Genomic DNA, 22,391 nt, shown 5'->3' on the forward strand with positions numbered 1-22,391 from the left:
GTGTGGTCAGCGTCATGGGCCAGCTGGGCTCACCTCAAGTCCGAGCCGAACACGTGACACTTCAGTGGCATGTCCGCGCCCACGCAAGCGACGCCAAGCACACACACACACGCCTCACACGGAGGTGCCAGCACGCAAAGCTTCGCCATCACCCGAAGGCAGCGCGAACTCTTGCACCAGGCTAGAGGAGCAGCTCCTGCAGGCCGGGCTCCGAGCGCGCGGCCTTCGCCCCCGTTCTACAGGAACCGACTCGCAAAGAGCGCTGCATTCCTGCCGCCCAGCAGGGCAAGACTGGCCCGAAGTCTGCTGGCACCCCTGGGCACCACAACCGCAAACTGAGGGCAGAAAAAAACACACCCCACTCCCCAGAGCCGGGCAGCGGCTCTTATTGGGTGTTTTTTTTTTCAAGTCTTGCATTATTGACATTATAAAGGAGGAACTGCTAACCAACACGCTGCATTCTTTACTCCTTGTACAAATCCTGACCTGCTGCTGCAGAGGTCGACTGGAAAGAACACACGCACCAGTATCGGGCGCTTCGGCAGCGAGAAGAGCAGCTCTCACAGCAGCCGGAGACGGACCTGCGCGGACACGCCCGTGCCGAGAGGGATATCGACACCCCATGGGAAAAAGAGACGAAGGACAAGTTCGCCTTTACATACATACAAAAAAGAAAAGAAAAGAGCATCGAAAAACCCTAAACCTCCAAACCCGCTCTTGATGCAAGACGACAGTAACTCAGCTGAAGGCTTTCATGACCTGCCAAGAAAAACGAAAAAGTACGGGGATGGTTCCTTTTATAAACGGCACCCTGGGAGAGCGGGCACACGGTCGTCGAGGGGGGGAAAAAAGGAAAATTAAAAAAAAACAAAATTAGCCCACAAAGAAGAAAGCGTGCCAATAAATGAGCACTGGATCACTTTTTCTTTTAAACTGCTGCTGTGGACTTCAATAGACAGAAACCCCCCCCCCCAGTATTCCAAAGCATTAATCGTGAAGTGCCGTGAAGCACTGCCCGGGAGCTGAAAAAGGAGAAACCTGTATATATTGCATACACCCTGGACACATAGCAGCTCTATTCATACTGAGTTTTATTCAATTCCTATCACATCTATTATTATGTAACCTTGTTTTCGGAACCTTAATTTTGTGATTTTTGGGATCCTTGTGAGCTCGTAGAAAAGACATTTCATTGCCAGCAACTACTGCTGCACGCTGTATTGTTGTGCACTGGATAAATAAACTCTGATTTGAGAATAGGGACACTGTTACACTGTGCAAATCACCGAAACGAAAAGACCAGGGGGCACAGCAAGGCCTTTTTTTCACCTCGGAAAAATAATTCTGACTAATAATTAGACCGAATCTACTGTTGAATCTTGCTAAATCATGCTGGGAAAAAAAGAAACGGCCCATTCGAGCTGCTGTAAGTGCAGTAGAAATGTGGCAAAAGTACAGAGTGCCTTTTCCTGAGCCTGCTGCTTCTGTGACAGAGTGCTGCATACCGGGCAGGAAGGGGAAGTGTTATTAAGTCTTGTGCCCTAAAGCAGACAGGAAATAGTTCTACTTTGACTAATACATTTTATATCCCTTTTCTGTTTGAATATTATCAGATGAAAAAAAAAACTAAGCAACTACTGACAAGTTCAGCATTATTCAGTTATAAAATGAAGCCAAGTGCAGCCCAACTCCTGCTGATTAAAACAATGACACAAGACCCATATTACCTGTGCCTGTGAAGACCCCACTCCACACAAGCACTGAGCTGTGCAAAGCACAAGCAATATAATCAGGCCAAAAGATCTGAACACTAAAACCTTTTAAATTTCATACAAATTAAACGCTAATCCTACAGTAACCTACGTCAGCCATCCTGAAAGTGCACATTTTGAAAATTAAAATGCAAAGTTGAACTGTTTTTCCGCACCAACACTGTGAGATTTGGCCAACTACATCGTGAAAAAAGTGTTTATTGTGGTCAAACAGAACGCACTGAGGCTACAAAACTGCACCAAGTACTTCCAAAAGCTGCTCGGCTTCAACCGGAAGTGAAAAAGCAACGTTTGTAATTTTTTTACTTTTGCTTCACTGTATCAAGTTTTGACAAAGATAATTTGCACAACAGCATCAGACACCGGTGACGTTTACTTACTTTAAAACACTGCCACCACATCAAAAGGCTTAGCCTTCAGAATAGGGATCAGCAGCACTAAATAGTTCCTTTGTGTTTTGACAAGGTTGTGTACACTAAGTGATTTCAAATGAATATTACTTTAGCAGACATAGCAGGTTTATCACTGTCTCCAGTGTGTGATCTCCTGCCTTTTCAGGTGTCTTCCCATGTACTAGATACCTCTCACTGGAACTGAGCCACCACAAGCCGCAGATTTCAATTTGGCAGCAACTCTTCCCCTCCAAAGCAGCAATCCGAACTACCATGACTAAAGCCACCAAGAGATCAATTCACATCACTTAGCTGCACACCAAGAAAAGAAAAAACAAGCAGAAGTCAGCTGTATTCTGCTGTATGATGATAACGACCTTCAAAGCAATTAGTTGGGAGGGAAGAGAGAGTAGAAAAATCTGAAAAGATTCCAGCAAGCTTCTAATACTGTATGTGCTTGCCTTAGTAACTCCGCTCTGACTCAGATGGCCACCACGTCTTACACATTTCTGTGCACAGCACAGCAAAACAGGATATTCAAGCACGCATAAGGTTAAAAGACATTTCATAACCACCCCACCGAAACGCAGAAAGCTAGAAGACCACTCTGCGACAAAGGAGTTCTAGACGTCAGTGTGTTTCAGCTGTGCAACACGCTCTTGACATACTGGGGAGCAGTCTTACACCAGTGTGCGTCCAGTTCTCACGTACACACCGGAGCGCGAAAGAGAAACACGGTGAGCGCCGCGGGCTACCTAGTGAAAAAGCCCTAAAGCCCCGAGCTCTCTGCAGCGCAGCTCTGCGTCAGCAGCACATGAGCGCTGACACTTCTGACAGATCTCAAGCCAGTTTATTACAGCAGGTCTTGTCCCCAGGTTGATTTCCTCCTCTGTGTTGACTGTTACATGGCAGCACACACACACACACAACACACTCCAGGTGATATTGGGCAATGCTGGGCGCCGACTGAAGCCCCGAGAGAAAGGTACCGGTCCTGTATCCGCTGGCGGAATGAGAGGTAAGAGCCAGGTACAGCGTAAATCGATAAACACCCTTGCTTCAGCCCTGCACTGGAAGACTCTGCAGGCCACACTACGCTGTCTTTCTTGCCCGACTTGGCAGCCCACAGATTCACATCTATCAATCTCCATTTAAAAAGCATGCACAGCTAACCACTTCAAACAATGTCATCCTTGGTACAAAACCTGCAGCACTTTGCTTCGTGCAGCAGCATGCACCACACTGCACAAAGTCAACACGGGCTTAATCTCCCCTATTCAAAGAACTTTTAAGGCAGTGAAACACAAAAAGGCTTATAATTCTCCCAGGGATAATATGACACTGATACTGAAGAGCTTAATGAGAACCTAGTTTAACTGCCTCTTAGCTCTGAACAATGCAAGGTTTAAGCCATGGGCCTGTTAAAATGTTTGATTTCCTCCATGCCTTGGCACAAAACTTAAAACAAATTAACATGCAAAAAAGACTTTTATGAACATGGCTTGATTCCAATCTCATTTTATACACATTTTAGATACCACCAAAAACAAGCTCATTTTCTTGCTCAATTGGCAACACTCCCTCTCTCCCAGCTGACCTGCTCCACACTAGAACAGTAAAAGACAACAGACCATCCAACTTAAAGTTAAGACACTCCTGTTTGTCTTCATCTGCAGCTCGTCAATCCCTAAATCACATGAAAAAGACCCTACAAAATGTCTGACACGATGCTTTCTTAAAAACAAAAACAGAATAACTACCACAACAAAGATGAATTATATCCGGCGTGCGTGGTAGAATGAAGTGAACAGATTCTCACAAAGCAACATAAATCAAACACACATGCATTACTTTCAATGATTTAAAATAGCTCTGTCATGGGTTTGTCTGCATATGCTCTGTGCCTCAGTCGTGCCAAACTTTCACTCAGTAAATCCTGCCCCCCAAGAAGCGTGGCCTATTCCAAACACCCCGACATCGTGAAGCAGTGACCGAAGTAGAAAACAGATTTGCGCGGAGCCGGCGGGTTTCAGATGAGCTACGAAGCCGCGTTTCCATTCAACTCCTATTCCAGCGAGGGTCCGCCGGACTGGCGGCCCGGTTCCGTGGGTCCAGAAAGCTCGCGAGCTGCTTCCTCCGACACCGCCTTGTCCATCCGCTCACCCATGAAGACACGCCCAGCTTCTCCAAACGCACTCAAAAAACGGGGAGAACATGAGGCACAGCGGGGATCGACTGCGACCGAGGGAGCTCGGGAGTTCAGGAGTTCAGCGACCCCTCCCCCACCTCTCCCATCCAGCGCCAGGCCCTCCCAAGGACTTGACCCGAGGATTTAAACACTGGCGGCTTGGCCTCATTGTTTCACACCAAAGCAAACTTCAGTGCGGCAGATTTCAAAGAGGGCAATAACAGGTTTCTGAAGGAGCCCCCGATAACTGCCTTTACTCTTCCAGAGCATTTAGTTCCTCTGTAATTTTCCCTCTAGCAGAAAGCACTGACTGTTGCTCAAGACAGGTAAATCAAAGGTAAAAGAGAACCAGAGTTAGGTTTTCATTCAACAGACTTGTCACAAAAACAACTAGGTGGATTAAGTAATCCTTTTACTTATACCACTCATGCCTTTTACTCCAAGTGACCTTTACTTTTGAACAAGTTCACTGAATACATGTACCAGAAAAGCAGAACTCCACTATTAAAGTAAAGCACAGCCTATTACTGTGCGTCTACGAACTTGAAAGTCAGATATGCTGATCTGCTCTGGGACAACTGGGGCTGGTCTGCAGCTTTCAGGATCCCAGAAGCAGATGTACAGCTGCATATTTCAGCCATGCGAGCACTGACGATGCGTGGGTGAAAAAACCTAAACTTTATCCGACACTGCTTGGATCCCTGCTGCAGGGAAACCACCGGTTTTAATTGAATTTGTGTTCAGTGACAAACCATTTGGAACCACAATAAAAAAAACCCTAAGATCATCACATTTTTAAAACGTTAATCCATTTTGCTGAGCTAGGACACGTGGAATGCATATTCACAGACTGACATCATTGAACATGGAAATGGAAGTCAATAAAGATTATCTGTCTATTGACTGTTACACTTATAGTTCCCCTGTACGAGGTAAATCATTAACTACAGTAATTCTCCAAATGCCTGGCCATCTACCCAAAGGTGAAAACTTCAAAGAGGGGATCAGAATGCAATATTTACACTGAGACAAGCTCTCCCAACATCTCACGCTATAGCATTTCTTCAGCTCTTTCAAAATCTCCCTTCAAACCAACTAGTAAGTCCAATGCCTCAGCTCCCCCAGTGGCCTGGTTCTGGCCCAGCTGTGCAGTGGGACCGCTGGGCCAGACCGGCTGCCCTGGGTTGCACAGGTGAGGGCTGCACCTGGGCGAGGGGCGAAATGGATCGCCTGCTACACATACAGCACTCTGCCACCCTTTGGGATGAAAAGCACGAAATAACTGCAAGGAATCACAGAAGTACAGCAGCCCAGAAACATCTGAGAAGCAGCAGTCAATATACCTGGGAACCTGAACTTCTGAACCAATGAGAGCAATGATCCTACAGGTTAATGACTAGTTCCATAAATAGCTTTCCCCTGAAGGCTTTCTTGAATTTAAGGGTCACAAGCAAGAATTTACTTAAGTTAATGCTCTATTTTGAAGGTATTTAATATCGTGGTTTTAAGCAGCAAAGGCCCAGGTCACAATGCATGGAATGGTAAGGCTGGTGCATTACATAGCTGTTTGGAAGAGTTACGGCAAAACCATATATATATAACCTAAACGTTTTTCTCCTGATCATTACAATTTTTATTCTTGGTAAAAACTGTTCCTCGCAAATCAGATTACTACACAACTTGAGCTAATAAGACCAATAGAAGATGAAAGATTCCCCCCTCCCTTCTTGCATCTTCTTGTTGGTTTACCGTTCTGCGAACCCAAAAACCGTATCTGGAATTTGAAGAGCGACATCGGGAGAGAAAAGAGCCGCATTGTGAAACGACATGTCCTTTAGAGGTACTAAAAAAAAAGGCAGGAAGCGTACAGAGTTCACAGCTTTCTTAGAACCGCCAATTACTCCACTGAAGATTAATTCAATTCGAATGATCTAATTCAGAGCGAAGTCAGCATAAACAAGGGCCTGTCCTGTTTCCTCCTTCTGTTCAGCGCTTCGCCATCTCCGAGAAGAGAGGGGAGACCGCTTCCCAAACCAGAAGCTGCCCTGCAACACCCACGGGGCTTCAGGGCCCGGCCTGGAGGCACGCTATTAAATCAGAACATAAGGACATCGGCAAGGTTACAAGCGAGAGCAGGCCGTTTGGTAGGCAGCAGTTAATCTGTCCAAGGATCTCAATCCAGCGGTTTCTTGGAAGGAGCCCGGGTACCGGCTTCAGCAACACGGCCGGGCGGCTTGTTCCACACCCCCATCACCCTGCTGAAATGACCCCCCTGTCCCCTCACCTTGGAGCACGCGGGAGTCTCGCCCCACCCCCACTGGACAATCGTTCAATGCCCACAGCGAGGCTCAGCCACCCCACCCCACCCCATGGGAGAAACCTGGAGACGAGGGGGACGCAACCCCACGAAACACGAAGCAGCCCGGTGGCTAAGCACCGACACCTCGGACTCCACGAGGAACCCCCAGGCGCTTGTACACGTCGGGGGCAGACATGCAAGCAAAAGAAGAAGACAAGAACGAGCAAAAGAGGCATTCATGCAAAAGAAGAAAAGAACAAGAGCAGGCAGGGATGGCGCGGAACGGCACAGCCCACGCCGTGGAAGTTCATCCTTGGGGATCCTGGCAGGAGAAGCTCACGGGGGTTTTGGGATCAAGGACACTACAAGCACCCAAATAAGCAAGGCAGGTTACGAATGACCAGAGGCCACGCAGGCCCTCTCCTGGATTCAAGGCTACTGGTAAATTGCAACAACCACTGCTGCTGCGAATCATTCACATTTGAGGGAAAGGTATCAAGATCGCTTCCTCCTGCTTCATGAGTCCTGGTAGTTTAAAAAAAAAAATGCCAAACACACAGCAGCACTCCAGCTGGAGAGGTGTCTCAAGCACTCGCAGATAAAAGCCCGAGACTCATCACATCACACATTTCTGAATTAAAGGAAACTTATTTCAGCAAAAGGGCATTTGGCTGAAGTTCTCAAGCGAATGCCCTTGGGATGCTCTGCCTAACGAATTTCAAACAAAGTCATTTCCACGGTCAGTAAATGTGCTCAAAGAGGCAAATAAGTGTGAATACAACATCTGAGAATAAATACACATGTATAGTCACTAAGAGAGCCTGAAGTCCAATTACAAACAGACCTCTCTCTCTCTCTCAAATTGGATACTGTGACATTTTAGAAGAGAATTGTGGTTTGAACTATTTACCCGCTTCTGTGAATTTCATAAAAGACCGACGGGATCTTTTCTTAAGTACTGAGGTTCTTTCATTTATTGTAAAACCCCCACTAAAAGAAAAGGATTTGAACTTAAGTACTGAACAAGTCTGGGTACTGCACTTTTTCTTAATAAAAACAACAACAATTAAAAGCTGCCTGATCCAGCTCATCACCTAAACGGAAGAGACGCTCGGAGTCAAGGTTCCCCTTGATCAGGGAAGGGGGTGTTGGGCTGGCCGCAGGGAACATCTGACAATCTGAGCCATTCATGGAGGCTCTGGTATGCTGCCCTGGGAGTTCACGCTGGTCAGCTATCTCTGGAAAATGAGCTGCTCTCTTGTCTCCCGTCCAATAAGCTTGGAAAAAGGCTCCTCCTTTCTCTGTCCCACCAGCCAAGGGGAGATTTAACCCAGACTGTGCAAGCTAGCTCTCCTCTGGAGAAAATCTTGCACCACCTTCTAAAACAAACAGGCTTTTCTTCCCTTGAGCCTAGATCACCAGCGATCTCCTGTGCACTGGATCTCAACAGTCCACAACCCCAAACCTCCTGAAACTCATTTGCGTTTTGCCATGTTTATTTATTACAGCTCTTCTAATAGTGGGTGAATCGCAGCCTCCACTGTTAAATCTTAATTCCGTAGCATTTTTCAGCACAAAAGACTGCAGAGTAGTGTGTGTCTCTGCGAGGCTATTCACTGATGTCGCGGTTAAAACTGCGTGGTAAAATCAAGTCCGGCCATAAACATCCCAGTGTTAGGACTACTATAAATCACACAGAGGGCATAACTGTGGTGACCAAAAATATCCTTTACCAATATTGCAGGTACCTATTATTAATTCACTCTAAACAGACTGAATGTGCAAAAATGTATTTAGAATGGCTCCAGGTCATTCATCTAAGATGCTCATTTTCAACAGAGCTCGGACAAGTTCAGAAAATACTTTTAGCTGACGAAGAAGACGGGTCCTTTTGGAATGTCAGGATGCTCCGCCACACAATTTTCTACCACCGTTCCGACTCTTCGAAGCAAAAAAACGACTACGATCCCGATCGACGCCAGTACCCCGGGGCACAAGAAAGACCTCCGCGCTTCATCCCTAAACCAAAATGAGCAGAAAACAAAACCGCACCGACAAAGGCGGGAGCCTCAGGGACCCGAGCGGCTTCCGAGAAGCAGCAGGCTGGCCCTTATCAGCTCGCATCAAGCGCGGGAGCAGGGCTCCTGCCCGGCTCCCGATAGGAGATTTCTGCCTATCAGCGGGATGAGCTGCCGTCCCCCCCACGAGCGGCGAGCGAGGGGTGCCGTGTCCATTGTCGCGACCACCCCAGCGCACGCAAGCGCCACGTCACGCGGCGAAACACGCCCGACCCTTATCACACCCCCCCCCCGCGCGCGCAGCTCAGCTGACGGAACAAACAGCCTCTCCTCCTCACTTCCGGAGCCAGGGGACACCGGGCGCCCTTCCCCAGGCTCCTCGGACTTTCCTCCCAGAAGCGACAGGTTTTCCCTTCTCAAGGCCTGACCGCCACCGCGGACGCCAGCCGAAAAAGTCCGGTGGGTTACCAGGGCAGCAACGGCCAACCTCCCAGTCTGAAGAGGGAAATCCCTCAGCATCCCAGACTGCTGCTCACACTGCTAAGCCTTTACCAACGAAGAACAGCCATCAGTTCGCCTGAATTAAAGGGCTGAAAACAAGACGGGAAATCCAATCGGATAAGGCTGTAAATGTAAAGCCTAATTTCCCCTCCCAAGGTAGACCTTGGCTACCGGGGTGAGTAACATCCACCGTAGGAACCGAAACCTAAAAAACAAAATCTCCCTATCAGGCCAGCAGTGGCTTTGCACTGCTTCTGCCACAACGGACGCCAACTGTTCATCCGTCCGAGTGCTTATGTCTAAACCCACGGGACACAGCAGGGATCTGGCCAAATCCATCCTCACCACCACCGCAGAGCTCCGAGAAGCTACTCAACAGCAGTTCCTTCTTTACTCTTCAGGATGGGGGGGGGGGGAGGGGGGGGGCAGATTTTGCCAGCTAGAGGCTGAGGTAAACTAGACTGTTTTACCTAAAGATGATTTCAGAGATTACAGGAGGCCATCAACAACTGTCAACCAAAAGAAGTCACAGCACGCAGAGCACAGATCATAAGCACATACGAAGCTTTGCACCAATGTTGACTGCAATTGGGCATAAGCTATCCTACAAAACCCAGGCATTCCAAAAGGCCCCGTTATAAACAACTCAAACAGCTGACAGACTCAGCAGCACGAAAACAGTTATAAAAAATTAATCCATCACCAAAAAAAACTACGTTAACAGTTCACAAGAATAAAGAATAGGCTTATGACCGGGCCTCATCGCTTCATTATTGCACACCAAACATCTAACTAGCATGGACCAGTTATCTAACATACAGTGATACACCTACACAAAGTATGGTTTGTTTTGCTCATTTCGTTATAGACTTGTGTTCATGAGCAAATGATTATTAGTGATCAGGCAACAGTCTTGTAAAAGGCCGCCAATATCTCCTTAGCACTCAACTTTGTACAACTATTCACACGTAGGAAAATCACTTTCACAACATTTGGACAGCAGAGAAATTTAGGAAATTTCACCGCATTCATTTCAAAACATTTTCTTTCCTGTCAAACGTCAAGGGCGCACTCCGTGTTGACTTCATCTTAAGATCCCACTCTTTTTTTTTTTAATTATAGGATGATAAAAAAAGTAAACGAGTGCCTTAAAAAACAAAGCAAACGTTTCCCGCACGGATTAAAGTATTGTGTCCAGAATATTACTGCCCAACAGCTCTCAGGCGTTAAACGACAGCAAGCATTTATGGAGTTTGGCTTAAGTCGTGAAATGACCCGAGACAGAAAACTAAATTAATCCATTCTTTGAACACCATGCAAGAAAATATTTATCTCACAAGATCCAACTCAAATTCAGTTTTATTAGCACTGCAAAATCCTTTCTGAAGAATGGGCTGTAACATCCATTAAGCAGAAGTCTGGAAAAGATCCAAGACCTGCTACAGCTTAGGGCTGACGCTTCATGAGGAGTTAAAAAATGACCCTTCTATTAAATGCCCATTTCACAATAAAGGAAGGTGTTATAATCACAAGCATGAGTTGTAATCTAAAAAACAAAAAAGGGGCCTGTGACCTAAAATGACTCAACTGAACAGCAAATTGCTTACTGCTGCTGCCTTGTTCTAAATTATTCAAGAGCTAATTGGAAATCTGGATATAAAACACTGCTGTTTGCTCCAGAAGGCTACAGAAACTTAGAGGGGAGGGGCACGCAGCTGATTCTCCTCCAGCAGATTGATACATTAATGAAAAACACCAAAAGCACTATATTTATTTTTGACTTGCCAGCACTACTTGGCTGCATTCCTTCTCCCAGCCCGTGTCCGGCAACAGAGAGTTGTTACGTTCTTCTACACAACCAAAAATATTATTTTATTCAGAAAGACCCAAAGTGAGTCAATTCAGGTGTCTAACGGAAATCGATCTGTGCCTCCGCTTTCACGCTGTGCTTCCCGAGTCAATCGGAGAGCCACGCAGCGAGGGACCCTACGGTCAGTGACGAGCCACGTTCATAAATAACGATAAATTATACAATCAAGGGAATTTGTAAAGCATAGACACTCTTCCTGGATTCTGCCTGACGCGGCCCTTCTCAAAAGCGTGCCCATTTTAACTTTGCATCAGCGCTTCACTGCAGCACATCGGTAGCCAGGTAAATACAAGTACTGCTTTACTTCCAAAAAGCCAGACTCGAGCATTCAGCCGAGCTGAAATAAAAGCAGTATTTCTGACCACGCTTTAAGCTCCAATGCTAGGCACCAACATGTCAAGTCAGTGAAAATGTGGTGCAAGTGCTGTCCGGCCCACATTTCCCTTATGACTGCATTCCTCTCCCAACTGGCCGCACTGCTCCGCTCTTGCTCAACCTGCGACATCACAGCTCAGACCCGACAGCTTGATGACACCTCCGGCCCCCCCGCACCCCGCCCCCCACCACCGGCTTCCTTCAAGCAGCGAGAGCAGGACAACACCTCAAAGGTCTCTTGTAAAACTGAAAAACAACTGTAGATTTTCCCCAATTCCAACACCACTGGAGGACTTTAAAAAAAAAAAAAGGTGACTGCAGTCACAATCACACTTCAGCAGGTTGTGCCGACAGAACGTGCAGCGTTACTTCTGAAAGCAGCACACTGGAGGGCTGTATGAGCCCTACGAACCCTTCGGTGACCATGCACTGCAGAAGGTGTATAAGGCGTGCCACAGCTCGTACCTGTCTTCATCCCCGTCAATGGGAATAGGGATGCCAAACACGGTGGGGGTCAGGTTGTTCACTGGGGTGGCGGCGGGCAGCTGCAGGGGCTCTGTGGCCAGGGGCTTCGCTGGATCCTTCCCGGAGGTGGCGATAGGCTGAGGTAGGGCATCGGACTTCCTTCGGTTACCTTCCGCCTGGCCGACCGCGGTCTGGGCCGGGAACTGGCCAAAGCCCTGCGGCAGGACGGCCCCTCCCGGCCCGGGCATGACCAAGCCCCCCACGGGCGCGCCCCCCTGGGGCCCCTGCGCCTGGGGAGGGCCCAGCGCGGGCAGGGCGTTTGGCATGGAGACAGGAGTGCTGGAGGCAGCGGGCACGGTGGTAGGCACGCTCGGCGACCCGCCCGAAACCAGGCCGCCCCCGCCCGCCCCCGAGGCCTGGCCGGCCGGCGGCAGGGGCTGCCCCTGGACAGCGCCGGGCAGAGACCCGACCACGGCCTGCGGCACCCCTCCACCGCCCGCCTGCTGCAGGGGCCCCAGGGCGGCGGGGGGCATCTGGCCGCCCGGCAGGACTCCAGCGGCGGGCCCCGGCGGCTCGCCCGGCAGCCCCAACACCGGCGTCCCGCCAGCGGCGGGGGTCATGACCGGCGAGGGGCCCTGGCCGACCGGAAGACTGGCGACAGGCAAGGCCTGGGGGGCCGGCGCGTGCTGCTGCTGCTGCCGGTAATCCGACTGGCTGCTGGGCATCAAAGGCGGCTGCTGGCCGGGCAGGAGGTGGCCGGGGGGGAGCTGCTGAGGCTGGGCAGGGTAGGCAAACTGCTGGGACTGGCTCGCCGCGGGGGGCCCGCCGGGCAGCTTCTGCACTGGCGGCAGGGGCACGCTCATCCCGTTGCTGTGCGCGTGGGGCAGCAGGCCCTGGGCCACGGCGGGCGGCGCGGGGTACCCAGGGGGCTGGAAAGCACTGTGCGCCATCGGGCCGCTGACGTTCGGGAGCCCCACGCCGTAGCTCTGCTGCTCCTGCTGCTGCTGCTCCACCTGCTGCAGGTGGGACATGGCAGCGAATGACCCCTCACAGGCCAGGTCTGGCCCCGGCACCGAGTGCATGCCAGGGGCCGCCACTGACCCGCCGGTGGCACCAAGCCCACTGTCCCTGTCCGCGTTGTGGTCCAAGGTACTGGCGTGCTTAATGCTGTCCACAGTCCGGGCAATAACCGAGCCTTCGGAATCCCTCTCGTAGAACTCCGTGCAAGTCCACCTGCCCCGCCGGAAGGGCTCCCCAGTACCGTGATCGAGCTTGATGACCCTGAAGCGGGAGCTGCAGGCCGTCACGGCCGAAGCGGAGGAGCCGGCCGCGGCGGGGGGGGGCGCCGGGGACGTGCCGGGGGCCACACCGACAGGCCCGCCAGCACCGACGGGCGTGGAGAGCTGCTGCACGACCCCAGCGGGGGTAGTGGGGGTAGGGGCGGGGGGGGTGGTGGTGCTAGGGGGCTGGGCCGCCGCTCCCAAAACGTGCGGATCGCCCTGAATGGAGCCCGTCAGCGCTGTGCTTCTGAGAGCGAAACCCCCGTTCGGGGGACCCGTCGCCGCCTGTAGCTGCCCATCCTGAGGTATGTGCGCCGCCGGAGCCGCCGCCGCCGCCGCGGCCTCGGTCTCCCCGACGTTGTTGAGGGTCTCCTCCGACGAGCTCCGCTCGCAGACGCCCTCCTGCTCGAAGTCGGTCGCCCGGGACACGTCGAAGATCTCCGAGGACACGTCTTCGGTCCGGGACTCGTCCGGGTCGTCCAGAGACTCCGTGTCGTCCGTGATGCTGCTGGCCGCCACCTGAGCCTGCGTGACACTGGTGATCTGGAAACAACTCTTCTTCTTCGCCGGCATTTTAGACATTTTGAGAGACCTCGGATGGAAAAAAACCCGGCACCCCCCCCCGTCTTTCTCCCCCTCTGTCTCTTGTCTTCCCGAGATGGGTTTTTTTTTTTTAAAGAAAAGTAGTACGCAGAGTCTTAGCGAAGCAGGACGCACACACTGCGAGTGTAAAAAAAAAAAAGGTAACGATTTCACAGTTTATAACTGTTAGCGACCTGACTGGACGTCATTTTCCTCCCTCTTCCCTCCTGTTGCTTTCGCACGACTTTAAAAAAAAAACTGGGGGTGGGGGGGGGGTGTGTGTGGAAAATACCCCCGATACAGCACCGATCCTCCTGCGGGCCCCGGCGGCGCAGTTCCTGCCCGTCTCGCCGCTGTCCGAGCGCCGGCCTGCTCCGTCAGGTGAGGTCCCGGCTCCGGAGTTGTCAGCAGGCCGCTGTCGCAGGCACGGGTCCCCCAGCCGCTATAGATACTTTAGTCTGAGGCGGGCCCGCTCCCCCTCCACTCTCCCGTTCTGTAACACTTCTCTACCTGGGAACCAGCGTGTACGACATCCTGTAAAAAAAACCACGGGTTTCTCCGCCTGATCCCCGCCGTGGCGAGCGCGACAGCCCCGGGACGTGGGAAGGAGCGGAAAATCGCAGCTGATCTGACTTTCCCCTGTAACCCCCAGCCCTTCTCTCTCTTTTTTTTTCCACCACACTCCTCGGGAACTTAAATTCACAAAACTGCCTCCCTTCCTCCCTCTCTCTCTCTCTCTCACTCGACAAGATGGCTATGTTAAAAAGCGCAGTGCACTCTGGGAGAGCTGCGCATGTCGCGTACGTATTTGAAGAGAGGCGGAGGGGGGGGTGAATGGAGAATGCTAAAACCTACGTACGCCACGGCGGCTCCGGTATTCTACCCACGCCCACCCGTCAGTCAGCTACGCAGAAAGCGTAACGGCTTAACACAGCCGGCCTACGGTTTTTTTTTTTTGGAACTAAGGTATGGGTGACGTCACCCGCGCTGGCTCGCTTATCTTTTTCTATAGTGGATTAGAAGACAGAAACTAATTTACAAACACATCATGCTCACTCATACTTGAGAGATTACCTCCCTCTCCTTCTGAGTAATATCGGGCGTGAGCAATTGTTTTTGTTGGAGCTCATGGACTGTACCCTTTTTTTTGCCCTTTTAAGTTTGACTTAAAGTGTAAAAGTGAGTGCTGTAACCTATACAGTAGGACCAACTTCAACACTTTGTGTTGAGGCGAACTTGAAAGGAACAGTTCACACGTACGTTTTCAGATCTTGTCCTTACCTCGTTGAATTAGAGCAAATCTAAAGCCTTCTAACACAGTTTATATGTTGAAAGTCATTCAGAGTGGCTGTTGCTTTCTCGGTTACCTCTGGGTGAAACGTTTCCTGGGCAGGTTGTCTTGTGCTGTTTTGTGGACATTATAGGGTCCTAGTTGGTCAAAAGTAATCTAGACTTGCCATTTAAGGTGTCTCTAAATTCCCCCTTTTTAACTCCCAGCACACCCCTGCCAAGCACATATTTGGTGGCGAGAGCCCTGGCAGGCGCAGGCCTACCAGAGCAGCTCTTCTCCAGGGTTCCTGGCCCTCAAAAGCAGGTTGAACACGGCAGTAAAATAAAACACGGAGAGGGGTGCCTTTCAGGCACTTGTCAGGCCGAAAGAGAAAGATCGAGAGAAAAATCGCAGAAGAAGAAATCAGCTGAGGCAAGAGAAACGGGGGAACCGTGTGAGAAACGACTCCAGTCTCCCGAGAGCCAGAGGCACAACCGGCACGAACAGGGCGAGGGGCCCCCCTGGGGCAGAGCGATACGTGCCGGCTCTCGGCGCGCGGACACGCCCCCCCCCGCTCCAGCGCGCCGGGGGCCCAGGGGGGCCTGTACTCCCCCCGGTGCTCAATCAGGGCTCCGCAGGGACCCTCCCCGGAGGGCGAACACTCAGCCCCCCGGGGGCTGGAGAGCACAGCAGCCGCCACAGAGGTCCCGAGGATCATAATAGTAGTAATCATAACAGCAGTAATAACTGATTGATTGTTAATAGTCGTGCGGTAATGGGGACTCCCCTCCAGCAGCCGGAGCCAGTCCTCTCCCCACACACCCGCTCTCAGTGGGGAGGAGAGCAGAGTGATGAAGCCAGTTCAGAGAGGGGGGTTATTAGGAGGCCATGACTGGTAAAGGCCAGGGGGAAATCCGGCACAGACTCCGGCTCATCCCCGGTCCGCCCTTAACCACCCAGCCGAGGGCATCACGAGCTCCGCTGGAGTCTGACCCCCGAGAACTCTGGCTCCTGCAGCTCACGCGTTTGGTAGTGAGTGACTAATTGATCCTCCCCCTTTCTCAGGAAGGAACCCAGAACATGGCTGGGTAGTTTGTTCACCACTCCCACCACCCTCTGGGTAAAGAGGTGTCTCCTGTCCTTGATGTTAAATGCAACTCCTCATAGCGCGCACACGCATCCTCTGGGGTTTGCGTTCCACCGCGCCTCTGAACTGGAGCAGGTTTTGCTCTTTTCACTCTTAAAAGAGACCGGGAAATCCTGCTGGGTGTCAGTCTGCTGGAGCTGAAGGCTGTCAATGTTAAATGCAAATCAAAATAAAAAAAATGTAAGATTACAAGTTACAAATGAGGTGGGAACAGTGCCAGGACTCTGATGGAAGAATAGTTTATATGAAATGAACTTGAGCTTCAATTCTTTCACCACACGGATTAGCGCAAGTGAACACATCAGTAACTTTCGTTGCAAACGAAGCAGCTTGTCATTTACATCTAGTTATTTATAATCTTAAAGAGGAACCTAATCTGCAATTCTGCTGAAGACAAAAGTAAACATGTGACATTAGAAAGTGAAGACGCAGTGACATTGGTGGATAGAGAGAGAAAGGACTGGTATTTAATAAACAGTTTTACCTGCTATTTTCTCCTCAAGGAGTGATTAATTTAATTGCTAGACATGTTGCAAGTATTTCTTTCTTTGCTTACTGCTGGTTGTTTGAGATTTAGTGCCAGTAAAGACTACTCCTCTTTGTAAGCAGGATATTTGTTCTTTTCCTTCAGTATTGAGTATTACCTCACCGTTCTTGGGCACTTCCCGAGAAAGATCACCAGACCGGTTACAAAAGAGAGAAGTCCCAGTTAGCTCACTGGGTAATATTGATCCACGGATCTCACCCTGCCATTTTGGGAACGAAGGCAGGGCACACATTGTTTGGTAGCCTGCCCCATACACCCACAACCCTTTGTGTAAAGAAGTAATTCCTGTTCTTGGTTTATAACGCAGTTTAATTCTAGAGCAGCGGTGCCTTTTCTATAAAGTAGTACACAACTGTATAAAAGTGACGAGCATTTTACACAGGGGTTGAACATTAAATGAAGGTGTTGAGGTTGTGAATACCATGTATTCACAAAAGCCATGACTTTAAAAACACAGCAGTTTCCCCTGATTTCAGAGCATCAGGTAATACCTTCCAGACTCATTTGATCTTTACTTACCTTCTTCTGAGAGGATAATTGGAGTTATGGCTGGATCTTTTAGTCTGTTTTCTATCCCCTCTGCTACTATTATCATTATTGTTGTTGTCTTTATAATATGCTGTTTATCAGACCCTCTCATCCGGATTCCTTTACCCAGCATCCTGCTCTCGATTACAGCTATGCAAAGCTCTGCAGTAAGATAACATCATGCTGTACTGTAGCAAGTGCTTATGAGGGTCGAATTGCATAGCCAACATAAACACTTCCCATAATAAATGAGCATGCTATCATACCCACTGTAGCTGAGTGTGTTGTCACAATGTAGTGGGGCAGGCCTCATGAAAGTGTGTGACACCTGTGAAAGGCAGGCAGAAAAAAGCCCCAGGAGTAAGGCAGACCCTGGAACAAACCCGTTTCTTTCTGGCTGCTTAAATCCAACAAAATAGTGGGGCGGAGTGGTGGCACTGGGGCTCAGGATCTGCGCCTGTGACTGGAAGGTTGCCGGTTTGTATCCCGTGGCCAGCAGAGGAAACCTCCTCCGTCGGGCCCCTGAGCAAGGCCCTTCACCCCAGCTGCTCCAGGGGTGCTGTATAAATGGCTGACCCTGCGCTCTGACCCCCAGCTTCTCTCCCTGTCTGTGTGTCTCATGGAGAGCAAGCTGGGGTCTGCGAAAAGACAAATTCCTGAAGCAAGAAATTGTATGTGGCCAATAAAGTGATCTGATCTTATACCACCTCTCCCCCCTCCGGTTGCCCCTGGTTCTGGTTCTGTTTCTTCCTCTAACTCCTCAACGTGGCGCCTTCTCCTAAAATCAAGTCCCTTCAGGCGGCTTGGCGCGTCAAGTCTGCCCGGAAGATCCTCACGGCTGCAAAACCGATCGCTCTCCTCTTTTGATCTCAAAACTGCATTTAAATGATATTTCATCTGTGCCGTTTAGCCTACTGCAGCTGCACTGCGCCGTCAGCCAGCCGGGTTCCAGTTCAACTTGCCCGTGTCCGCGGGGCGGGGTGGAGAGGCAGCCTGCAGTAGGAGGACCAGAGGCAGGTGTGTTACAGCACGTAGGAATTCCAGCCGATGAGCACGTCAGGATCCCTTTGCAGGAAACGCTGCAGAGCCGTGCTGTTTTAAAACCAGCTGGCAGGAGCCTATTTGGAAAATCAAAGTGCTCGTGCAATGTCTGTCTTCAAGGCCTGTAGAGGGCTTATCCATTGATCAGTAATAAGAAAGTTTTTGTGCTTTTTGCAGCAGGTACTCTAGGTCTTCAAGCTAGCAATATGGGAATCTCGGCTGTCACTGAGATGCTTCTAGGGATTGTGAAGATGTTGTGTACGGGGTGCAATCAGTAATGAACTGCGGGAGTATGTTGTCCGGTGATGTTTTTGCGTTGCTCAAAGACAAAAAATATACAGGGCTTGGATTCAGACAGGTTGTCAGTGTGAGTGTGTGTCTGCCTAGTGGGTGTGTTTGTGTGAGTGTGCGCGCAAAAGTGTGTGTCCGTGTAAGATCACCAAACCAGTTTGCCCGGACTCTTTGCTGAATGCCATTTTTCCACTCATCTGTAAAAACAACAATCATCTCCAAACTGCCTTGTAAGTAGCTCTACACAGAGGAGGAAGAGATCGCTTCCAGCCCGCAGGAAATGACACAGTGCTGATAATGACAGCCAGAGCTAGAAGAATGATAAAGAAACTATAAGGTATTTGTTAATTTTGTAATCAAGAAGGAATACTTCCTCTGCTGGGCTTGATTTCTGGGTGGAATCCAGAAACGTCAGCCTCCTGGGATATTGTAGGTTATACATGTTGAAAGGAGCCGCAGTCCTATAATAAATCATTTTGATTTTTTAACAACTTACATGCTTTTTAAATGTGACATGTACCGTACATTTAAAAGCAAATTAATACTGAGACGTATTCATGGGTAAGTGCAGTTTAACCAGCCAGTCAAAGCAGATGATACTATGTATTCACATAGGCTGCAAAGGAACAAGTAACAGGTTGATTCCCTGCTGAACGTTTCGGCCGTGGAGCCTTCTTCAGGTGTGTTCACATAAACATGTCGTCAGCTGCAAATGCTTAGACAGCCGTTCTGTCTGCATGAAAACGGATCTTAAATACATCTATGAGCACTCTGCAGGAATCCATGCTGTGGAAAGCAGGCAGACTGATCAACAAAGTGGCAAGGATGGGCTTCACAAGATGTGACAGCGCATAAATAACACATCAACAAGTGAAGTAAGAGTGTCCCAGCGTTTTCAGGCTTGCGTGTAAGTTACAGTTCCTAGAAGGCTGCTCACAGATCGCGGGGAAGAACGGGGGTGTGTCTGAGAGGCCGTTCACGAGGAAAGAGCTCAGGCATGCAAATCTGCAATTACTCATCGATTCAGACACAGAATGGCAACCAGGCCTCTGCTGGGCAGGCCACAGACGGGAACCCCTCGTGCTTCCGGGTGTGGCTGTTTCCAGGGACACTGCCGGTCTAATCCATCTCCACTTCGCTTCTGCACGGGTTGTACAAACCGCAGGGCTGACGAGCAGGAAAGAGGTGGAGCGTTTCGGAAAAGCACAGTGGGGTGTGCAGTCGCGTGAAGGCCGCCTTCCTCGTACCCCAGTCCGAGGGGAGGGGGGCGGCGCTGCCCCTCCGCCCTTGTCGAGGCCCTGCTCGCCGGCGGCGATGCCAGCCTGGGAAGCCCCTCCTGCACCGCCGCGAGCCCTGCGTGGCGTCCAAAGGCACAGCTCCAGTGTTCATGAAGAGCCAGGCTAATTAATCAATAACTGACCGGTCCAAACTGGTGGGGATAAAACACCTCAAGAGCATAAAAAAGGGCTCAGAAGACTGACCCAATTCTGCCCTTCCACCCTGTTTGGTGTTTAGTGAGCAAGGAGAGCTGCAATTAAACCATTAAAATTAGAGTAATAAAACACCACATCCTCGGTATCATAAAACTACCACTTATCTGCTAGTTTCTGCTCCAGAACAGTGATTGAGCTCATTACTTCATTCACTGGAGCGATTGACTGGTGCTCACCTCTCAGCTGCTAGAGACTCCAGTTCCCTGTGTTTCCCCAGTAGCTCACTGGAGGCCAGGGCTCCTCCTGGTGTCAGGGGCATCAAGCAGACTAGAGAGCACAAGTCCCCACCCACGATGGGACACAGGTCCATCGCAGGGACCCCCTCGGCCATCCTGGTGCCCACTTAGACAGCTGGGAGGACTGGAGCCACTGGGGTAAACAACTCACTCCAGGGTTACAGCAGCAGTGTCTGCAGCAGCAGGGACTCGAACCCACAGCCTGCCAGTCAGCCCTCGGTGCCGAACATTAGAACTCGTCTGAAATCCGTGCCTCCTTAGGAAACCACTGAACCACGTGACAAAGAGCGCTGAGGGTCCTGAAGGGCCCTGGACACAGAAGCCCTGCCTTCAAGAGTTAAGTCTTTCCCCCCCCGAGCTACAGTATTGCTTGGACACGTTACGCTGCCTTGCGCAACAGCCTTTCAAGGAACACATGAGGGGAGACATGAGGGAAAATTTCTGAGGAGGTGTTTCGGGGAAGGGCAGCAAGGTGGCTAGGCAGTCTGCTCGGGTCCTGGGTTCGGTTCCGCACTGGGGTCTGTCCGTGCGGAGCCTGCATGGTCTCTCTGGCTTTCTCCCAGACATGCCGGGTGGGATCATTGGTCTCTCTAAATTCTGCCTTTGACTGTGCTCTACAGTGGTGCACTGACGTCCCATCCAGGGTACAGGACGCCTTGTACCCTGCTTCGGAAATAGACTCCAGGTTGACCCTGAAGAGGAATGAGTGGTTTTGTGACCGTGGCCGGATATTTACAGAAACTGGCCGCAGGTGGTCGAGTAAGTAAAAGGAAAGTATACTCTGGCAGTGAATGGATTTCTTTCCATGTTTTTTTTTTAAATGTCCAAAAATTAAGCACTAAACTAAGGAATAAGTAGAACAGAGCCGGGTCCAGAGAAACAGGGGTACCTGGTGTTCTGTCGAACCCCTCTTTAGACGGTTGACTTAAGGTGTGATGTTTTCTGTTTCTGCTAGATTTCACACTATAGCACAGAGACGCTGTGTGATTTCCTGCTTGTATTTCTGTACGTTTTGTGTACATGTCAGGGACGCTTCGTAAACATTTTGCTGGGCTTGTGTTGCTTGCTTTTATGAACGCAAACCACAGCTGTAACTACAGACAGATGAAATACATATTGAGTGCCAGATTTAGCATTGCTGGCTTAGTGTCAGCACTGTGTACAAGGCACTCATAGATCTGCTGAACTTCTTCACTTCGTGACTTAATGCAGAAATGTCAGTTCTATTTACAATCTTTCAAACACTCGCTTTTCTGTTTCTGACTGCAGATTTTGCACAGAAAGGTCTCTCTTCGTCTCTCTCTCACTCGCACATAATCTTTTAAGTGCAGCGTTAACAGCAAAAGGGCTTCGTATCTATGAGAAAAAAAACAATAGTAAACAGGTGATAAAAAATAATAATAGGTAAACTGAATGACGTATCCTCGCCTTTCATTCTTCAGAACTTCCTCTGATTCATAGTTTGTCACCCTCGGCATTGCCAAGTGAAACTGTTTTGGTGGTTTTAAGCGCCTTCAGGTATATTACCTGTTATGTGACTAAACGCGCTGATTCTAAAAAATGAGCCTTGAACCGCAATGGGAAGAGCAACAGAAGGCGAGCCCCCTAGCGGCAGAGTAGGAGCATTGCATGGAGCTGCGGAATACGGAATTACTAGATCAAATCCAAGAGACCAAATCAGGGTCTGTTTTGTTTATGTTTTTGTCTTTTTCAATTTATTTTGGTACTGTGATATTTTTTTTTTTTTGTTCGTGGCTGCCCTCTTATTTTTTCTAAAACAATGATTTATATTACGTTGTGATCTGAGCCAGTACAATCCAAGAAGGCTCAGAGTAACAGTAAAACAAAAATTAACATACGAAGAAACCAATTAACGTGAGTCCGGATTCAGCCTTTAGAACCGAGTCATTAAGAAACCGATCTGAACTGAGAATTCGGTTTGTCTCGTTTTGCATTGATAACTTTTTATGTTAATTAATTAATTGCTTACACTTCAATAGCGCTTTTCTGGACACTCCACTCAAATCTCTTTACAGGTCATGGGGATCCCCTCCACCCCCACCAGTGTGCAGCCCCACCTGGATGATGCGACGGCA

At 49.8% G+C, this 22,391-nt stretch overlaps 1 protein-coding gene across 2 annotated transcripts in view; it reads right to left on the reverse strand.

Annotated features, from left to right (window-relative positions):
* Window positions 1-14,520, reverse strand: part of tsc22d2 (TSC22 domain family 2) — a 30,519-nt gene extending 15,999 nt beyond the window's left edge. Inside the window, exon 1 of one of the 2 annotated variants that reach the window (XM_088620756.1) lies at window positions 11,881-14,520. In XM_088620756.1, the coding sequence (XP_088476882.1) occupies window positions 11,881-13,742 (1,862 nt within the window). In that variant the 5' untranslated portion in view covers window positions 13,743-14,520. The remainder of the gene's footprint in view (window positions 1-11,880) is intronic. The other variant, XM_088620762.1, reaches the window with a different exon arrangement.
* Window positions 14,521-22,391: the final 7,871 nt, after the last annotated feature.

Source organism: Lepisosteus platostomus, chromosome 2, assembly GCF_059453375.1.
Source record: "Lepisosteus platostomus isolate fLepPlt1 chromosome 2, fLepPlt1.hap1, whole genome shotgun sequence".
Taxonomy (NCBI): Eukaryota; Metazoa; Chordata; class Actinopteri; order Semionotiformes; family Lepisosteidae; genus Lepisosteus; species Lepisosteus platostomus.